At 41.6% G+C, this 18,596-nt stretch overlaps 1 protein-coding gene across 1 annotated transcript in view; it reads left to right on the top strand.

Moving 5' to 3' along the window:
* Window positions 1-385: 385 nt before the first annotated feature.
* The window catches only part of LRRC63 (leucine rich repeat containing 63), a 50,969-nt gene continuing 32,758 nt past the window's right edge, over window positions 386-18,596 (top strand). Inside the window, exons 1-2 of the mRNA XM_073344530.2 lie at window positions 386-620; window positions 11,399-11,545. Of these exons, the coding sequence (XP_073200631.1) occupies window positions 11,458-11,545 (88 nt within the window). The 5' untranslated portion in view covers window positions 386-620; window positions 11,399-11,457. The remainder of the gene's footprint in view (window positions 621-11,398; window positions 11,546-18,596) is intronic.

Genomic DNA, 18,596 nt, shown 5'->3' with positions numbered 1-18,596 from the left:
CTATTCAGAGACACCAATAACTATGGAAATGCTGACTAGGAAAGACTATCACTGCACTAACGAATGAAACGAGAGGAGCCCATGCTAATTACGAGTGTGTCATATTAATAATCTTCACCACTCCTGCAGTGCAATGCTGCTGCACAGGGGTCCAGCGCCGCCTCCTATTTGCCGCCCCACCTTGGCCACTAGCACCTTGCAGCTGAGCTGCACCACGCCTAGCCACCAGCCCACGCCCAAGCCAAGGCGCGCGCGCGCGCGCCGCCCCGCGGCTGAACCCCTGGCGGGAGCGCGCCGGCCTCCCTCTCTCCCTCCCACCAGCCCGGGAGGAATAGAAGGCGGGGACGCGCATTCGCGCGCTCTTTCTCTCTCGCCGCGGGGGCTGGCGTCTGAGCCCGCTGCCAGAACGAGGCTCCCCTGGGGGTTGCGAGGGCCCGTCTCCAGGGACGCCTGGGAGGCATGTGAGGGGCTGCGGCGGCGGCGGCTGCTGGGCGGAGAGGAGCCCCTCCCCCACCGCCCCCGCCCCTGAGCTCGCCCGACTCCACCTGAGGAGAGGCCGGGGCGCCCGGCCCATGCCGCTGCAGCGCTGCCAGAGGCGATGCCAGGCCCTGGGCTGTAAGGTGTGGCTGGGGGTGGTTGGTCTTCTTGGGAGCCAGGAAGTGCTAAAGGATCCCCCCAGCCTAGGGGAGGGGAGGGGAGGGGAGAGGAGGGGGTCCACAGGACCTGGAAAACCAAATAATTCCGGGGACAAGTAATGAACAACGGGGACAGGAGTGCGGTGAAAGGGTCAAACGAAGGGATCCGGACGGGGACGCGGAGCAGAGAACCCCGGACAGCGCCCACTGCTCCTCGAAGGTGTCAAGGGAGTCAGTGGACGCCGCCCAGAGGAACTCTGCCCGGCGGCGTGAACGGACGGAGGATCGGAAATAGGCCCCACCGTCACAGGAGACTCCATCGGCCAACCTCCTCACTCTGGTTTTATAGATGTTTAGCCAGGGCCAGGAAGAGGTTGACCAGGAGGTCCCGTGACTTAGTGGGGCCACAGACAGGGAGTGCACAGATAAGGAGGTGAGGGGAAAAGTGCAACCAAAATCTTAACAAAATATTTGTGAGGAGCCGGAATAGGGGCTGCAGCCCCGCGCACTCCAGGTATACTTGCGCCAGGGTGTCCCTCACACCGCAAAAGGGGCAGGTGTCCGGGATTGGGGTGAACTGTGCCAAGTACACGTCCGTGCTCGCTGCCCTGTGAAGGAGCCGCCAACTGATATCCCTGGCGGGCCTCAGGACCAGGGTGGAATATAGGCCGGCCCACCGGGGCTCCTCACCCTCTAGAGGGCTGGGGGTGGTTGGTGTCGGGGGGCAGAACAGTGTGACAAAGGGATCCTGGATTCCCCCCCACACACACACACTTCCCCTGGGGGCTGTAATGCTGCCAGATTTCTGACCGCAGGGGTTGTTCTCAGAGCCCCAGCAAGCCTGTGTTGGCTCAGCACTTCAGCCTGCTTCGATGTGATGAACGTTTCTAGCTCTCCTGGTTGTGGTGGAATCAGAACACCTGGACTGAGTGCACCTCCGCGGCTGGAAGACCAATAGAAACAAACCCGAGTCGATTGCTGTTGTAAAATCCCATGATTTTTAAGCCAGTCTCACAATTTATTTTTTTTTACCACTTGTGGTCAGCAGTGCTGTTTTTGGATGAAACAAAGTGTGCGGCTGTCAGAAAATAGCACAACATATCACAACTCTTTGTACAGTGTTTTGATATCCTTGCATGGAAGGAGGGATAGACATGCAGAGTATTATATTCTTATCTATGTGTGTGTACACATATATACATAAATATATATATCTTCACTTTAATAACATTTGGTCAGGGGCTTAAAATATAGTTTGACTATAGCAGGGATGTTACTGTACTAAAATGTGCTTTTTTAAAAGGACATGTAGAAATAATGTATGATAATTAACAGGAAGGAATTTTTTTTTGAAGTTGAGTCCAAGATTGGGGGGAGGAGGGGCAGAGAGGATTCTTGGTTATAAAACAAAAGCAAGTATAATGTTGTGTATTACCAGTAGTTTTTGTTCAGTAGTCTTTATTTGTCCCTAATTGCAATATTCTTTTCAAAGTACACATTTATGAAAAAGTTACTTTTTTATTTAACATGCAAAGCAGATGCTTTGTCCTGGGCAGTTAATAATATGAATCTATGTGGGTTAGGGTGACCAGATAGCAAGTGTGAAAAATCAGGACAGGGGGTCGGGGTCCTGTATAAGAAAAAGCCCCAAATATTGGGACTGTCCCTATAAAATCAGGACATCTGGTCACCGTAATGTGGGTATAAATCTATTTCTGCTATACACAGAGCATAGTGGTTCTGATATTTAGCAATTATTAAAGCCAAATAGAATCTGGTTCACACTTTACATTGATTTGTGTCCCATATTGTACTAGGCACAAAAGATGAAGAGAGAAAATTTAGAGTGAAAGACATTGAAAGTATTTGCCCTTCAGTGCAAATTTATAACATGATTGAAGAAGAGTGCTAGAATTAGATATAGATAAAGAGGTCTTGTTGCTACAGCTGTGTCAAACTTAGTTTTGTTTGCAAGGGTTTATATATTCTTCTCCAACTTAGTAGTTTTTTAAGATGAGACAGGACCATTATGATAATCCAGTCTGACTATTTGCATAAGGCCATACAACCTTACCCAAAAAGAAAAGGAGTACTTGTGGCACCTTAGAGACTAACCAATTTATTTGAGCATAAGCTTTCATGAGCTACAGCTCACTTCATCGGATGCATCCAGTGAAGTGAGCTGTAGCTCACGAAAGCTTATGCTCAAATAAATTTGTTCGTCTATAAGGTGCCACAAGTACTCCTTTTCTTTTTGCGGATACAGACTAACACAGCTGCTACTCTACAACCTTACCCAGTAATTTGTGCATCAAGCCCATAACTTCGGTTTGAGCTATAGCTTATCTGTTAGAAAAAAAACTAGTCTAGGTTTAAGTGATAGAGAATCCACCTTGTCCTTAGGTAAGTTGTTCCAGGGGTTAAATACTCTGTGTTAAAAATGTGTGCCTTATTTCTTGCCTGAATTGGTATAGCTTCTGTGCACTGGATTTCGTTAATACTTTTTTTTCTGCTTGATTAAAGAACAGTCTACTATCAGAAATCTCTTCCACATGTAGGTACTTTCCAGACTACGATCAAGTCATCTCTTAATTGTTGTTTCACTTTGAGGGTTTCTTCACACACAAAGTTGCACCTGTTTAGCTAAATTGGTACGTCACACTTAGTTAAACCAGTGTGTAGTGTGTGTAGTCCAGCATCAGGTTTGAAGAAACTCAAAATGACTTCCAAATGAAACCAACAAATTGATGCTAATTTCATATGAAATCATTCAAAACCGAATATTGCATTATTTGAAAGCAAACCAACAGAGTCGCATGAAAGCCCAGAGTCATAGGAAAACTTCTTTCTATGAACCTCTTTACACACTCTATATAGCTTAAACTTCTAGTCCTGCCTTTCAGTGACTTAATCTAGAGCTGTGTCCCTGCCTACATTATAGACCTTGTCTCCTATCCTGTCTCCCCTTGACATTTCTGCCCCATCAATTAACCCTAACAATGGTATTGATCCATTACTACAGGGATTGGCAACCTTTGGCACGCAGCCCATCAGGGAAGTCCGCTGGCGCAATGTTCCCTCTGATTTTTGATAGGCTGTGTGCGCAAAAAATTTCTTCTGTGCAAATTGTTGAAGCAGAGTTCAAATTTGTGGCCAACAGGCAAATGCGCCCAAGCGAGTAAAATGCTTATACATTTAAAAAGTTTTAATTTTCAATTTGTGATAATAGTTTTACACTATGTTATTTTATAAATGTCATTTTTAAATACTTAGAAAAAGGAAATTTAACCATTCTTCATGAAGCAGAAGTTAGTTTTAAGTATTACGCTTTATGATCTTTTTTTATAGACAATCACGAGCATGTATCAAGCACATATTAATCATGATCTTTATCAGTCCATAGGCTTCTACCCGTTGGTGTCCACTTTCACCTTTCATTCTATACAAATGTCCGAAAAGATTTTGATAAACATATAATAAAGACAATTTAATAAGTATGCCATTATGTCAATTTATATGGGTTTTCAGATAGAGACATCATAAGTAAAAAAAGAAAAACAAGAGTTTGTGTTTTAAATTTAAAATTTTCCTAAAACATATCAATAAATGATTATCAGCCAAGAATAAGATATGTATTTACAAATGCATTTTAATTTCCTTATTGGTCAAAATGTCAAAGACTGCTAAACTAACCTTACTGTTTTTCCCTGCAATCTTTTTTATTTGCCCATTCAATATAAACTCTGTCCAGATCTATCAGTCCTCCAATCAGCTGGTAACTCTTAATACGCATCAGCATGTCCAAATGATCTACTCTTAAACGATTCCGTAGTTTGTTTTTTAGAGTGTTCATTAAGCTAAAGCCACGCTCACAGTCTGCACTTGATGCTAGGAATGTTCCTCCAATATCCATCAACTTTGCAAGATCCTAAAACTGTTCGTTCTGGTGAGCAAATGTCACCATATCTGGGAAACTTAAAACCTATTGGCTTTTGATTCTTTCGGCTACTGCAAACTTGACGTCATTGTACTGATTGACTATAACAATCTCTTCAGCAAGAAAGTCTTTGTATTTTGAACATAAGGATTTGACCTGATGAATTCCAAAATTGAAATTGCACTTAACTATTGCTGCACAATCAAAAGCGGACCACACCTGGACTTCATCCTCTGGAAACCTGTCTGCCAAATGTGCACACAAGATGTTTGTGAAAGTTATTATGGAATTGGTTTCAATTTCATTATTGCATGCTCATATCTAAGAGAGCCTTAACTTTGTCACTCCATAAGACTGAATCTCCAAGGTATTGTCTTCTGATTTTGTTCAGTTTACCTTGGGCAAGGTGAAATGCTTCAAGAGGTGTAAGGCCCCGTTTCTGGAGCAGTGTGGATAGTGAAGCCAGCTCCGATAAAACATCTTTCAAAACTTTTAATGTTATTCGGCATTCCATGATATTCAGCTTTTTGTGGCAATATTTAGAAACTGGATCAGTATCTTTGTCTTGCTCAAAATATTCCAGAAGAGGATTATAGTTGCGAATAATTGCTCGAAGTGCAAAGTGCCTAGATAACCAGCGCACTTCATTGAGTGGCCTGAAAGCCACTGACTCACATTCAGAAGCATCCACTGTTTCCTGAAATTTGCATTTTCTCCTGGATGACCGACAGAACTCCGTGTAGACAGTTCTCATTAAGGTTTCGATGTCTCTTATCAGCTTGACCTCTTTCCATGCATCGGAAATCCCCAAGTCTTCCCGGTGTGCAACGCAATGTTGCTGGACTAAGTGAGGAATATCACGTTTCAGCTGAGCCGCCATGCCATTGGGTTTGCCCAACATCACAGAGGCACCATCAGATGTGAACATCACCATTTTCATTAGATCAAGTTGGTGTTTTTTATAAAACTCTTTGATTGCAGCCACTGTTGAAACAGTATCACATTCTTACAATCGTAATAGTCCACCAAACAAAGTTTTATAGTCTGCAAAATTTATGGATCTATATTTAAAGTAGAGTATCAAGTATCTGTTAATGGATATTCAGTGCTTTCATCAACAGCTAGAGTTTGAAACATTGCCAATGCTATTTCATGCATGAGGTCATTTTGGACAATGCAGTTGATAATGTCAAGAAATTCAAAAGCATAATTTTTACTTCTCCAGCTTGCTGGTATGCGCACATACTTCTCCATTTGGTCACTAATATCCTGAACAGAAAGCATTGAGCTGTTAATTTTAATAGCCAACAACACACGGTCAATAAGTACCTTGATTTCTTCTGGGTTTGAGCGCTTTTGTTCAAGATTAATTTGCCTCCTCTGCTTTTGAGCTGGACTTTCAAGAATCATGCTAAGCAATCCGCTTCGTAAGGAAGAGTTGTTGTTTCTAAGTCTTGTTACGCCATCTATGTGAGACTTACTTGACAGATGATGCTTTAAGAAATCCAATTTCCATACGTCGTTCCACATTCTTCCTGTTGAAAATTCTCCCGAAGCTCTGGCATCTTGACAATATACACAAACCACTCCATTGTCCTCATATGTGAATATTTCACGAAGTTTAACAAGCATTACACTACGTGACTTTGGTGTAACCATCTCTATAGTCTTATCCAGCCATCCAGATTTAAATGAAGTCGCTGTTCTTTTACGCTTTAGACCTCTAGACAGTGACATTTTGGAATTGATTTTTTTACCGGATTGGTTTATTTAAAATTAATACTTTTATTATGTGGCTACTATCTTCAATGTGCTTAACAGCATGACTCGACAAAAGGGCAAACGGGAGATCATTCAGATCAGGATACTGGAAGTTTGTGCATAGCTCCGATAACGTCCATTTATCTGCTGCAAAAAAAGCGGGAAAATGGTAAAACATCACGAGTAAATGTATGAAGTCCAATGCCTTTGAAAGATTTCAGTCACGAAAAGAACATTTACCTTTGTTCATTTCTGCGAAATCTTTGCAGTTCCTTAGCAACTACAGCCAGGCATTTTGACCTATTCACACGTACTTGAGTTTGTACACAGCCAAATGAACAGACTACAAGGAGATGTGTGGGTCCTGACCGTCCCAATGTGATCAACATTTCACGTTCTGAATGCTGGTGTGGAGGGGTATGATTCATTGCCCTCCTTTCCTTCCCGCCCTCCCCCCCTTGCCAGCTAGTAGCATCTGGCTGTGTTGATAGATGGCAGGCGAACAGTGTCAAAAGTCACCCGTAAATGATATTTCAGCCTGGCCCTGATGTTGTATTTCATTTTTTGTGCACGTGGTGTTTCACCATGTGCATGGGGTTCAGGATCTGTGTGAGCGTGCACACGCGCACAGCTTAGAGGGAAAAGTGGCTGGTGGGCCAGGACTGTCTGTTTACCTGCAGTGTCAGCAGGTTCAGCCGATCGCAGTTCCCACTGGTCACGATTTGCTGTTATAGGCCAATGGGGGCTGCGGGAAGTGGCAGCCAGCACATCCCTCAGCCCGCGCCTCTTCCCGCAGCCCCCATTGGCCTGGAATAGTGAACCGCGGCCAGTGGGAGCTGTGATTGGCCAAACCTGCGGAAGCTGCAGGTAAACAAAGTATCCCAGCCCGCCAGTGCCTTTCCCTGGTGGGCTGCATGCCAAAGGTTGCTGATCCCTGCATCACTAGATAGAAATGGTAGAATTGTCAATAAAATAATGAAGAAAAGGCAGAAGTGTTCAATAAATATTTGTTCTCTATTTGGTGGAAAAAATAGCTGCTTTATCATGATGATAATAAAACACTTTCTAATCCAATAATAACCCAAGAGGATGTTAAACAGCAGCTATTGAAGTTAGACATTTTTAAATCAGCATGTCCAGATAACTTGCATCCAAGAGTTTTAAAAGAGCTGGCTCGCTGGACCATTAATTTTGATTTTCAATTACTCTTGGAATATTGGGGAAGTTCCAGAAGTCTGGAAGAAAGCTATATTGTTCCAATGTTTAAAAAGGGTAAATGGGATAACCTGGGTAATTATAGGCCTGTCAGCCTGACCTCAGTCCTGAGCAAAATAACAGAACAGCTGGTATGGGACTTGATTAATAATGAATTAAAGGAGGGTAATATAATGAATGCCAATCAACATGGATTTATGAAAAATAGATCCTGTCAAATTAACTTGATATCTTTTTTTCATGAGATTACAAGCTTGGTTGTAATATACTTAGACTTCTGTAAGCCATTTTACTTAGTACCACTCAACATTTTGATTTAAAAAATGAGAACAATACAAAATTAATATTGCACACATTAAATGGATTAAAAATGCCTAACTGATAGGTCTCAATATAATTTTAAACAGCAAATTTTCATCAAGCAGGTGTGTTTCTAATGAGGTCCTACAGGAATCCATTTTTGGCCCCACAGTATTTAGCATTTTCCTCAATGACGTGGAAGAAAAGTAAAATCATCACTGATTAAGTTTGCAGATGACACAAAGATTGTGGGAGTGGTAAATAATGAAGAGGTCAGGTCAGGGATTCAGAGTGATGTGGATTGTTTGGAAAGCTGTTTGGAAGCACACAATATGTGTTTTAATAAGGCCAATATAAAATTGTACATCTAGGAACAAAATTGTAGCCCATACTTACTGGAAGCAAGTGACACTGAGAAAGGTTTGGAATAGTAGTGGATAATCAGCTGATCATGAACACCTAGTGTGATTGTGTGGCCAAAAAGGCTAACGCAATCATTGGTTGTATAAGTGGTACTCCTAGGAGAATTCTGCACCATTGTTTGTGCGCAGAATTCATGGCCCCCGCAGATTTCTTTGCTTTCTCACTGAATAATGACTTTCTGATGAGGAAGTGAAGAGAAGCCACAAGAGTGGTCATGTGCCCCTCCCCAGCAGCTTAGGCATGTCATTTCAGGCACCTGGAGCAGCTGGCAGAGAGGTAAAGCATGGGGGAAAAGCAGGTCTGGGGACACCCTGGCTGGTGCCAAGTCAGACCCACCCCCAATCTGCCCAATGCCTGTGCATCCAGACCCCCCTGGACCCTCTGCTGAGCCTACTCTCCCCTTCGTAACCATAATCCCCCCCCACTGAGCCATCCGCATCCGAATCTCCCAGTACTAAACCTTACTTCCTGAACCCAGCCCTCCCCAGCCCCTGTGCCTTGAACCTCCCGCACAAGATGCTGTGCATCCAGATCCCTGCCACACACAGCGCCCCCCTCCACTGAACCCCCACACCCAGATTGCCTCACACAGAACTCTGTCACCCACACCTGGACCCTCCCACACTAAGCCACTCCACACTTGGATCCTGCTGGGCTGAGCCTGCCTGCCCACACCTGGTGTGGAGTCAGGGCCTCGGGTGTTTCTTGGGCAAGCCTGGCCCGTGTGCTGTGTCAGGGTTGGGTGCAGCCTCACCACCACTGAGTCCATGTCCCGGGGGTGGGGGGACTGCAGGGTGATCTCACGCCTCCATGCAGCCAGTGGCGTGTGCTCCCCACTGCCATGCTAGAACTGCCACATTTATTGACAAATAAATGGTGCACACAATATTTTAAAAAACTGCAAAATTCTGCTGATTTTTTTTGGGGGGAGGCACTTTTTTTTATTTTTTGACGCAGAATTCCCTCAGGAGTAAAATGGGAATCTTTAGTAGGAGTAAGGAGGTTATATTACTTCTGTATTTGGGACTGGTGTGACTGGTGTGACTGGAATACTGTGTCCAGTTCCGGTGCCAACAATTCAAGAAGGATGTTGATAAATTGGAGAGGGTTCAGAGAAGGACCAAAAAAGTATTAAAGGATGTAAAACCTGCCTTATCGTGATAGACTCAAAGAGCTCAGTTTATTTATCTTAACAAAGAGACGGTTAAGGGGTGACTTAGTCATAGTTTATAAGTAATTCATGGAGACCAAAAATTTGATAGTGGGCTCTTTGATATAGCAGACAAAGGTATAAGAAGATTTACTGGCTGAAGGCTGAAGCTAGACAATTTAGTCTGGAAATAAAGAAAAAATTTTGAACAGTAACTGTAATTAACCATTGGAAAAATTTAGCAAAGGTTGTTGTAGATTCCCCATCACTAACAATTTTTAGATCAAGATTGGATGTGTTTCTAAAAGATGTGCTCTAGTTCAAGCAGGAATTAATTCAGGGAAGTCCAATGGTCTGTCTTGTACAAGAGGTCAGACTAGACCTAGATGATGACAGTGGTCCCTTCTGGCCTTATAATCTGTGAATGATGCCAGTTTCAATTACTTGTTTCTTTCTTTCCTTCTTTCTCCCAATCCCATCTGTGTGGGCTTTTTCCAGGAATACCCCTATGCATGGAATGCTATCCCCATGCTGCTGTACCAAGCTGCTACTTTCTCTTCATTAAAGTCCCTTTTATAATACCCTTTTGCCACTAGGCCCTAAAGAGTGAGTTTATAAATTACAAACAAAAAAATGAAATCATCCTCACCAATGTGTTGCATCTCTGAAAATCTACAAGATAGACACATTTCTTAGGACAGAGGCTATCTCTGTTTTCATGTACTGTACACCACCACATACATATTTTATAATAGCAATTCACGGTGCACTTAAAGCACAGATAAAAGTTAAATTTTTAAGTTCCTGGGTTAGTGTTTCTGTGGTGTGGTGTGTAGTTGCTGGTGAGTATTTGCTTCAGGTTGGGGGGCTGTCTGTAAGCGAGGACTGGTCTGTCTCCCAAGATCTATGAGAGTGAGGGATCATTTTTCAGGATAGGTTGTAGATCTTCGATGATGCGCTGGAGAGGTTTTAGTTGGGGGCTGTACGTGATGGCCCGTGGTGTTCTGTTATTTTCCTTGTTGGGCCTGTCCTGTAGTAGGTGATTTCTGGGTACCCGTCTCGCTCTGTCAGTCTGTTTCCTCACTTCCCCAGGTGGGTAGTTTTAAGAATGCTTGATAAAGATCTTGTAGGTGTTTGTCTCTGTCTGAGGGATTAGAGCAAATTTGGTTGTATCTTAGGGCTTGGCTGTAGACAATGGATCATGTGATGTGTCCTGGATGGAAGCTGGAGGCATGTAGGTAAGTATAGTGGTCAGTAGGTTTCCGGTATAGGATGGTGTTTATGTGACCATCACTTATTTGCACTGTAGTGTCCAGGAAGTGGATCTCTTGTGTGGACTGGTCCAGGCTGAGGTTGATGGTGGGGTGGAAATTGTTGAAATCCAAGTGGAATTCTTCAAGGGCCTCCTTCCCGTGGGTCCATATGATGAAGATGTCATCAATATAGCGCAAGTAGAGGAGTTCTAAGCATAAGTATAATATGCTTATGCCCAGCTGCTTCACTAAATCAGAAGAATTAACTGTTACCCACAACATTAAGAAATACCAATTTAAAATTGAATTTTTATTATTAACTATAAATCTATTTATCCATGGCTAGAAATGCTGCTTTTTGTGAACTTTCAAAAAGTTTCATGTCGTGAAAATTAGGTTTCCTTTTTTTCACCATTTGCTTCTTAGAGGAAGAACCAACCACTGCCTCACTTTTATGACAATGGTGTCATACGTCATTCTGTATTATGAGCATTCCAAACCTAAATTAACAGAACAGATAGATTATTTTTTAATAATGTCACCTTTTAGTTTCCAAAAAACACTACTGATAATTAGCAAAATGTCAAATTAGTTACTAAGTAAACAGAGTACCATTTTCATCCATTTATACTGGTGTTTTCTAACAGCAACTGTTTCTGGGCAGACATTTACAGTTCAATACATAAATCCAGAGATGATTTTCTTTTCTTTGCCTTATATCTAGAATTTTCAAACTTCTGAATCCTCCTCAGTTGTCCAGCAAAAATAATTATTAGGCAGAAAATGTTTGAGCAACCAAAACTACTTCGTAGGCCTCTGCCTCCAAAGCTGCTACCTGAACTGTCTATGCCAAGGGAAAACACCTATAAAGGTAAGCAGTACTAATAACAGATAGTCTTCACAATGCATAGTTCCAAGATTTACATATTCTTTGGAGACAATATTGAAGGAATGTGTATTAATCAATTTAAGTATTAATTTAAACACCATATGGTTGCTATCATTATTCAGCAAATAATAAATGAAACCAGAAGAATTCCTCAAAGAAACTGCACTGTGACAACAAGTATTGGAGTTGGAGGTGTAATGCAGTGTGAATATGACTGGAAGATGATCACTGCATATGTTCACAACCCAAAGGAAAGCCAGCGCTTGATAAAATTTGAGATTGCTATACTGGTTTTTGTATGAGAGTGTGGGATTAAGTATGAAGAAGGCCCATACAGTCTCTTGTCCTACTGAACTGTCTTCAAGATGCAGCTGTACAAAAAGTTTACTAGCTACTTAACTTGTAGAATAGAGTATTGATTAATTAGCATCCTGTGCAGCAGCATAAAGGAGAACAAGAGAAGATCGCTTCAGGGCCCTGCCAAATGCCCCAGAATAGCCATTAAACCAGAGAACATAAATACCACAGTTAGCAAAATAAAATATGTATTAGCTAATATTTATGCACTAAATCAGGAATCCCCTAATTTCCATGTTCTAATGCAGAATGTAATGAGTATCCTGAGGGGTTGGTTGGCTGGTTTTTGATGAATCAACTTGTACACAATGTAAAAGCTATATCTAAAGAAGCTACAGTTGCTTTCTTGACATTTGCTACTTTCCTTCATTATGGGTAGGGCTGACTCCAGCGTTTTTGCCGCCCCCCAAAAAACAAAACAAAACACCTTGCCGCCAAACACGGAGGCGAAGAGTTGCGTCCCCGCCGCCGAATTGCTGCCGAGTGCAAAATGTGCTCTGATGGAGCGGCCGCCGAATTGCTGCCGAGGACTGATTGCCATCCCAGAGCCCGACGTCCTGCCGCCCCTTTACATTTGCTGTCCCAGGCTCCTGCTTGGTTTGCTGGTGCCTGGAGCCGGCCCTGATTATGGGCCACTGATTGATGCAGAAGGCATTTTTCCTGTAAGTGCCAGGGACCTAAGGTGTGATCCCTCTTTGAGCTTGCTCTGGGTCTGTGCTGCTGTAGACCTTGCCCAAGGACACCTGTGTCACAAAGACAAATTCTAGCCCTTAATATTGAGAATTTGAAGTATATACATGTGTACTTTCCCAAGCAGATTTCAAACCTGATATGTTCAACTCCCTGTGTGAATTTCAACCTTCCTGACCTCAATGCTCAAATGAGTTTTAAATTAGGAGTATAAAATGTGCTTATCCTCATTATCTTTGCTATCTTCTAACAGATATATATTGTAAAGTACAGCTATTTTTTAATTGGTTTATTTCTCTAAATCAGATTTAGATCTCTCAGTGCTACTGATCCAAAGCCGGTCCGTTGCCTTCAGTGGTGTAGATCTGGATTTACACTGTTTGATGTGTGATCAGATTGTGCCCCCCTATATTTTTTTAATCTCTACCTGGTTATTTACATTTTTGGCATTACATGCAACTACCTTAGGCCTCAATTCAGGAAGGTACTAGGCACATGCTTACCTCCATTTCTATTAAGGAAAGTACTTAACTTAAAAGCATGTTCTTATGTCCCATTGACTTCAGTGAGACTTAAAGTACCCACTTAAAATTAAGCATGGGCTCAAGTGCTCTTCCTGGAATCAGGGCTTTAAATTGGTAGCCATTTTAAGGTAAAGTTAAAGAGACAGTAGCTTGGACTCCTTTTTCTTCCAACTGCTTTGCACTGCTCAGGCAGTGCAGAACAGTCAGACAGCTGCCCCTGAGTATTCCAATTTGTTGGGAAGTTGCCACAAGCCAGGTGGCATAAAGCCAATGTAGCTGGCTCTATGCCATTTGCTTCAGGTGTCCCATGACACAGACAATGGGGAGGCTGTAAAAGAACTGGAGCAGGCAAGACCAGAGCATGCTGTGTTTCAGCTGTCCTTGCTTATGTAATGGGCTCTTGGGGGCATTAAAACCAGGTGCAAGTTAGAGCAGTTCCTAGGCTGCTCCATTTTGTGCTGAAGCTTGTTTGGCCCTATAGTCACCATTAGCATCAGGGTGGGGGAATGGAAACTGCTCCCGTGCTTGTGGATTTAACTTCAAACACTTGCTGATGGTTTCATACATTCAACATATCATAAGTTCATACATTAGTTGAGATGACCCAAAACTACAGTTAGTGCTGAGATAACATGTAAAAAAAAATCTTTAATCTGTGACAGAATAAATGCTTGGTTTCACATGGTCTCCCCTCCAATCCCAGAACAAACCAATGTTATCAAAAATAAATTTATAATTAAAATTCAGGATATATAAGGCTCTTTCTTGCATGCATCAAAGTTAATGGCAAAACTCTCATTGACTTCAGTGGGATCAGGAATAGACCACAAGTAATCATTATCAGACACCAGGCCATAACTGATTTCCCTAACACCATAATGAATGCTTATGTTATGATCCAACCAAGGCCTGTCACTATGTGGGTGAGTTACAAAATGACAAACAAAAAGATGTAGCAAGAGATAAAGGTGTTGGGAGAGATGAGAGAGGATGGAGTCAGGAACCAGGGCCGGCTCCAGGCACCAGCTTTCCAAGCAGGTGCTTGGGGCGGCATTTAGAATGGGGTGGGAGTCCGTGTCCCGCGACGGCAATTCGGCGGCAGCTCGGCTGCTCTTCCCTCCACAGCGGCAATTCGGCGGCGGCAATTTGGTGGCGACTGCTTGGGGCAGCAAAATTGGTAGAGCTGCCCCTGTCAGGAACACAAGTAAAGATACAGGGAAGTACAATTGTGATTAGTGATTATGAAAAAATTAAGGGCATTTGGGGATGGTCCCATCCCTCCTGTGTACAGCTGCATAAGTAAACACTTACATATATACATGTTGAGTCATGTTGCCTTTGAAGGCAATGGGGAGTTCTGCTTAAAAACTGATATCACTGATGATACAATACAGTTCAGAAATATCTGTACATTTTGTATGCTATAGGTGACCTAGAAGATGCAAAAATGCTCTTCGCCATTTATTTAACAATGGCTAGTAACTAGGGCTGTCAAGTGATTAAAAAAATTAATCGCAATTTAAAAAATTAATCGTGATTAATTGTGCTGTTAAACAATAATAAAATACCATTTAAATATTTTTGGATGTTTTCTACATTTTCAAGTATATTGATTTCAGTTACAACACAGAATACAAAGTGTACAATGCTCACTTTATATTTTTTAATAGAAATATTTGCACTGTAAAAAACAAAAGAAATAGTGTATTTCAAAAGGAGTACTTGTGGCACCTTAGAGACTAACCAATTTATTTGAGCATAAGCTTTCGTGAGCTCACGAAAGCTTATGCTCAAATAAATTGGTTAGTCTCTAAGGTGCCACAAGTACTCCTTTTCTTTTTGCGAATACAGACTAACACGGCTGTTACTCTGAAACCAGTATATTTCAGTTCGCCTAATACAAGTACTGTAGTGCAATCTCTTTATCATGAAAGTTGAACTTACAAATGTAGAATTATGTACAAAAAATAACTGTATTCAAAAATAAAACAATGTAAAACTTTAGAACCTACAAGTCCACTCAGTCCTTCTTCAGCCATTCGCTCAGACAAAGAAGTTTGGTTATAATTTGCAGGAGATAATGCTGCCCACGTCATGTTTACAATGTCACCTGAAAGTGAGAACAGGTGTTCGCAGATACCTTGCAACGCCAGCTACAAAAGTGCCATGCGAATGCCTGTTCTCACTTTCAGGTGACAGTGTAAATAAGAAGCAGGCAGCAGTATCTCCCGTAAATGTAAACAAACTTGTTTGTCTTAGCAATTGGCTGAACAAGAAGTAGGATTGAGTGGATTTGTAGGCTCTGAAGTTTTACATTGTTTTGGTTTGAGTACAGTTATGTAACAAAAAAAATCTACATTTGTAAGTTACACTTTCACAATAAAGAGATTGCTCTTCAGTAGTTGTCTGAGGTGAATTGAAAAATACTATTTCTTTTGTTTATCATTTTTACAGTGCAAATGTTTGTAATAAAAAAAAATCATATAAAGTGGTCACTGTACACTTCGTATTCTGTGTTGTAATAGAAATCAATATATTTGCAAATGTAGGAAAACATCCAAAATATTTAATAAATTTCAATTGGTATTCTATTGTTTAACAGTGCGATTAATAGTGATTAATTTTTTAAATTGCAGTTAAGTTTTTTGAGTTAATCGCGTGGATTAACTGCAATTAATCAACTAATAACTAATAATTACATATTAACTTTAAATATAGAGTTAACAGCCAATAACAATTGATAGTAGGAATATTAGCTCAATAATAGCTCAAAGAAAGAGCTGAAAACTCCACTGCTTGAGACTTTTTAAAAACTAGGTTCTGATCCTACCAGAAGGGCTCTTACTTCTGTACTGTCCCATTGACTTCAGTCAAACTTGTGCTCCCACAAGAGGCTGCTGTGCAGATTCTGATGTAGGGTCAGTACTTTAGACTGGACAATATGTTAAAATAAACTAGCACTGTAAAAGAACAATCCTGCGTTGGCATGGAAAAGATGTCCTAATAGGTCTTTTCTATGACCTATATGTAAAACAATTTAAATAGCTAAAACTATTAAATCTGAACATAATAAGTAAACTAAAGGAAAAAGTTCTGAAACAAATTTTTCATAGTATTTGATATGCATAACTAATTTGAAATTTCTTAACATTAATATTATGATATTGTTTTATTAATATAATGTCACTTATGGTGTGTTTGTTATTTATACCAATTCCAGTTATCATTTATTATTTCACTAATTGATAAAGAATACTCATAACATTATACTGGTATGGTAAAAAATAAGTAAGAAGGGAAATCTCAGCAAGTGAATTAAAGTTGAAAAGTAAGAAGTTGCATTTCTTGTTCTCTTGATATTATTAAGTCCATTAGGGGATTAGTTGGTGAAATTTTCCATCTCTGTCAACACATTTCCAGTCTGGCACTATCCAAAATGTATCTAAATATTTCTGGCTCAATACCAGAGCTCTGCTCCACTGATTTTAAATGATTTTAAATGATAAACCTTTTATCCAGAGACAGTGTTCTGTTGCAATGGCTTTTTTTCTAGTATAACATATGATTAGTGATGAATGCTATTTAGAATGTATAGATTTATACAGTACCCTGACAAGAATCAAAGTGCTGTACAATAAAGTACATTCAAGGATCACTTCGCACCACAAAATGCAGCCATTACATTTGATGGATGTTTATAAAGTGGAGTGACCCTTGATCAGAATCCAGCTTTTCAGTAATGGTAATATGATCACCTTGGAGTACACGCTTGTTCTGTGTTTCATCAAGTATGAAACAAGTTCATTCCTTTAGAATAAGATGAACCTATTCCCAGGAAGGTGGGGCACTAAGTGGGTGATATAACGTATCCAGACAATACACAGGAGTCCTATGTGGCTGCTCTTCTAGCTGGTAGCCTAGAAAAAAGGCTGCAGCTCCTCTGTGGAGATTTTTGGGCACTGGACCCATATATTCACCATTTAAGTTTCCTTTCACAGGCTTATCACACTGGTCGCATCTGCATCATCCTAGCTGAAGCCAGCACAGAGCCCACATCACGGTGTTTAGGGGATGTGGAAGCCCCCTGCATGGTTGCTTCTGCCTGAGCCTCCACTCCACACAACCATGGCTATCATGGGGCCTAGATGGTATAGAGAGCCTTATGTGGGTCCTGCGTAATGGGATGGATGTTAGTCCAAGTGACCATTATTAGAAACTAAATATGTCAGTTCATGACTGGCTAATAGTTTAAAATTATTTGTTGGTAAATTAACAAATCAGCCATTTGGCAGTTTAACCAGTGGAAGTTTAATTTGCTGCTTCTTGTTAAAGATGGTATATATTGTTCTTTGGAGCAACACATTTCATAAGGGATTAAATTGTGGCTCTCAGACACAGCCCCAGAGTAGGGGATCTGTGGAGGAACACTGCCCCAAAAAGAGCCCCTGCAAGCTTCTTGCAGCAAGGACTGCCTTTTTGTTTTGTGTTTCCAGTGCCTCACACAGTGGGACCTGATCCTTGATTCAGGACTCTAAGCATTATCACAGTAATCAAGTTTTATGTGCACTGGAACCTCAGTAATTAGTTTTTCACTAATCTGTGTGGCTCATCATAAGCATTCTAAATATAAAAAGAAAAGGAGTACTTGTGGCACCTTAGAGACTAACCAATTTATTAGAGCATAAGCTTTCGTGAGCTACAGCTCACTTCCTCAGATGCATATCGTGGAAACTGCAGCAGGCTTTATATATACACAGAGAATATGAAACAATACCTATTCCCACCCCACTGTCCTGCTGGTAATAGCTTATCTAAAGTGATTTCCAGCACAAATCCAGGTTTTCTCACCCTCCACCCCCCCACACAAATTCACTCTCCTGCTGGTGATAGCCCATCCAAAGTGACAACTCTTTACACAATGTGCATGACAATCAAGCTGGGCTATTTCCTGCATAAATCCAGGTTCTCACATCCCCCCCACCCCCATACACACACAAACTCACTCTCCTGCTGGTAATTGCTCATCCAAACTGACCACTCTTCAAGTTAAAATCCAAGTTAAACCAGAACATCTGGGGGGGGGGGGGGGGTGTAGGAAAAAACAAGAGGAAACAGGCTACCTTGCATAATGACTTAGCCACTCCAAGTCTCTATTTAAGCCTAATAGAGACTTGGAGTGGCTAAGTCATTATGCAAGGTAGCCTGTTTCCTCTTGTTTTTTCCTACACCCCCCCCCCCCCAGATGTTCTGGTTTAACTTGGATTTTAACTTGAAGAGTGGTCAGTTTGGATGAGCAATTACCAGCAGGAGAGTGAGTTTGTGTGTGTATGGGGGTGGGGGGGATGTGAGAACCTGGATTTATGCAGGAAATAGCCCAGCTTGATTGTCATGCACATTGTGTAAAGAGTTGTCACTTTGGATGGGCTATCACCAGCAGGAGAGTGAATTTGTGTGGGGGGGTG

The sequence above is a fragment of the Lepidochelys kempii genome, chromosome 1 (assembly GCF_965140285.1).
Source record: "Lepidochelys kempii isolate rLepKem1 chromosome 1, rLepKem1.hap1, whole genome shotgun sequence".
NCBI lineage: Eukaryota > Metazoa > Chordata > Testudines > Cheloniidae > Lepidochelys > Lepidochelys kempii.
The sequence above is the reverse complement of the archived record's forward strand: the minus strand, read 5'-3'. Positions and strand labels throughout refer to the sequence as shown.